This window comes from Blastocystis sp. subtype 4 (assembly GCF_000743755.1).
Source record: "Blastocystis sp. subtype 4 strain WR1 chromosome Unknown seqid_0724, whole genome shotgun sequence".
NCBI lineage: Eukaryota > Bigyra > Opalinata > Blastocystidae > Blastocystis > Blastocystis sp. subtype 4.
In genome coordinates, this window is record NW_014568823.1 from 1 (window position 1) to 2000 (window position 2000).

At 38.0% G+C, this 2000-nt stretch overlaps 1 protein-coding gene across 1 annotated transcript; it reads right to left on the reverse strand.

Moving 5' to 3' along the window:
* Positions 1-627: 627 nt before the first annotated feature.
* Positions 628-1530, reverse strand: JH06_5422 (hypothetical protein; the record flags this gene model as incomplete). Its single annotated transcript, XM_014669279.1, has 1 exon — positions 628-1530. The coding sequence occupies one exon, from the start codon at positions 1528-1530 to the stop codon at positions 628-630; it is 903 nt and encodes a 300-aa protein (XP_014524765.1).
* Between the last annotated feature and the right edge of the window lie 470 nt (positions 1531-2000).

Consider the following 2000-nt stretch of genomic DNA (forward strand, 5'->3'; position numbering starts at 1 on the left):
AATGTAATTGTTGTGAATCATTATGAGTGAAGGAGATACTTCATCCCATGAATACTGATGAGAATAAAAGAAGAGATCACCATTCATGAATAATGAATTGGGTAATAGAACTGGAGTCAGATTGAATGTCTTGTATGACTCTATCATTCCATGTTGATCACCATTCTTTGTCAGGCCTCTGAGTAGAATGTGTTGTTTGATAGTTTGTGAATAGGTGACTTATCATTTCTGAAATGTATCGTTGAATCATATCATTAGGAAATCTCATACTGTTTATTAATCTTTCATTGCTAGAAAACAAACAACAAAGATTTTGTGCTTCATGTTGCCCATGATTTGACTTGAAATGGGTTGGATATACTCCAAATTATGATCAAAGTATCTGCCTTTTCGAGCTTGTTTATGAGCCTTTTTGTCTGCATTTTCGTGGCGATTTTGTCTGCTACCCTCTTCCTTGTATAGCTACCCAGGGTTGGAGGCCCATGTTTGCAATGATTTGTCTGCTTCTAAACAATACGTAACATACGTCAATTACCTACTACTTGTAATGATTTCATTCATATTAGATTCAAATTCACTATAAATGGAATATTCTAGTGTCTAACAAACAATTCTACGTTTTGACAATTACACTTTCATTTGTTTAGTAGAATCTATCTTTGACAGAGTTTTGGTGGACTTTGTGTTCTTTCCCTTCATACTATTCATTGCCTTCGCTTTTGATACGATTTTCATAACCCAGAATACAAGAATAATAACAATCACAATCACAATCACCACCATTACAATACCAATGATTGGCAGACACGTTCCAGTAGTTTCTTTCCATTCTCCATCCTCAGTTCCCAATATACAAGCACGCTTCTGAATACCCACATAACTTCCTTTCAAAACGCAATCATATTCAGCTACATTGCCAATATCTGTTTCAGGGAATTCACCTTCAGCAACACATTTTCCTTTTCGTATTTGAATCTTCACAGTTGTTTGAGTAGCTCCTGATTCATTCTCAGCATACACAATGAATGATGTCAATTCTTGCTCTGCTGTGGGAACTCCCCAAATCTCTCCAGTATTCTCATTCAAACCCAATCCATCAGGAAGGATCACTCCTTCATCAATGTACCAACGAGTAGCGATGCTCTTCACTGTAGGAATGTTTGTCGTCACATGTGTCCCCATTACAAATATGTACTGTGAATGAGAATATTGGGCATTGGTTGGAGGGTAGTAAGAACACTTATCGGTCTTCACTTCACTTAACACACCTCCAGAACATTCACGATACGAATAACCTCTGTAACCCTCAGGACAAGTAGAAGGAGAGATTTGACCCTCATTCACTGAAGGATACTTATCGATTCCATGACATACAACTCCTGAAGTCTTACAATAGGCCATATGAACAGAACCCAATGAATTTGATGTTGTACCCACTTTCGTGATTTCCCATCGATATCTGCGAAATCCAGCCAAAGCCACAGGAACAGAGATCTGAGGCTTTGTTCGAGAGGTGATAGTCTGATACATAGCATTCAGAATCGTTAGAGGTTCCTCTAGTATATTATCTGGATTGTAGGTGGCAATGATATCAAAACTCCAAGAAAACACTGTATCTGATCCAACGATGTTGAATGAGTTCCATTTGCTTCCTTCCAGATTCTCAACAGTCCATTCAATATAACTTCCAACAGTATCTGGAAGATATCCAGTGGTGAAAGGATCAAGATCCATGATTCCAGCAACAGTACCTGAAGTGGGAGTAGTAGATTCCAGTGAAGAATAAGAATCAACAACAGTAGAACAGTCTTCAACTCCAAATACTCCAGTAGAATCAAACACAACAGGATCAGAAGAAGTACCACTCAAAGGACGATGAATCTCGAAACTGAATACATTACTGCCTTCCTCAATTCCAGATGTTGACAGAATCACATGGAACTTCGAGAATACAGTAGAATCATGAACAGCAAGAGATTCTGTGTTGGAATCGAAGTCTT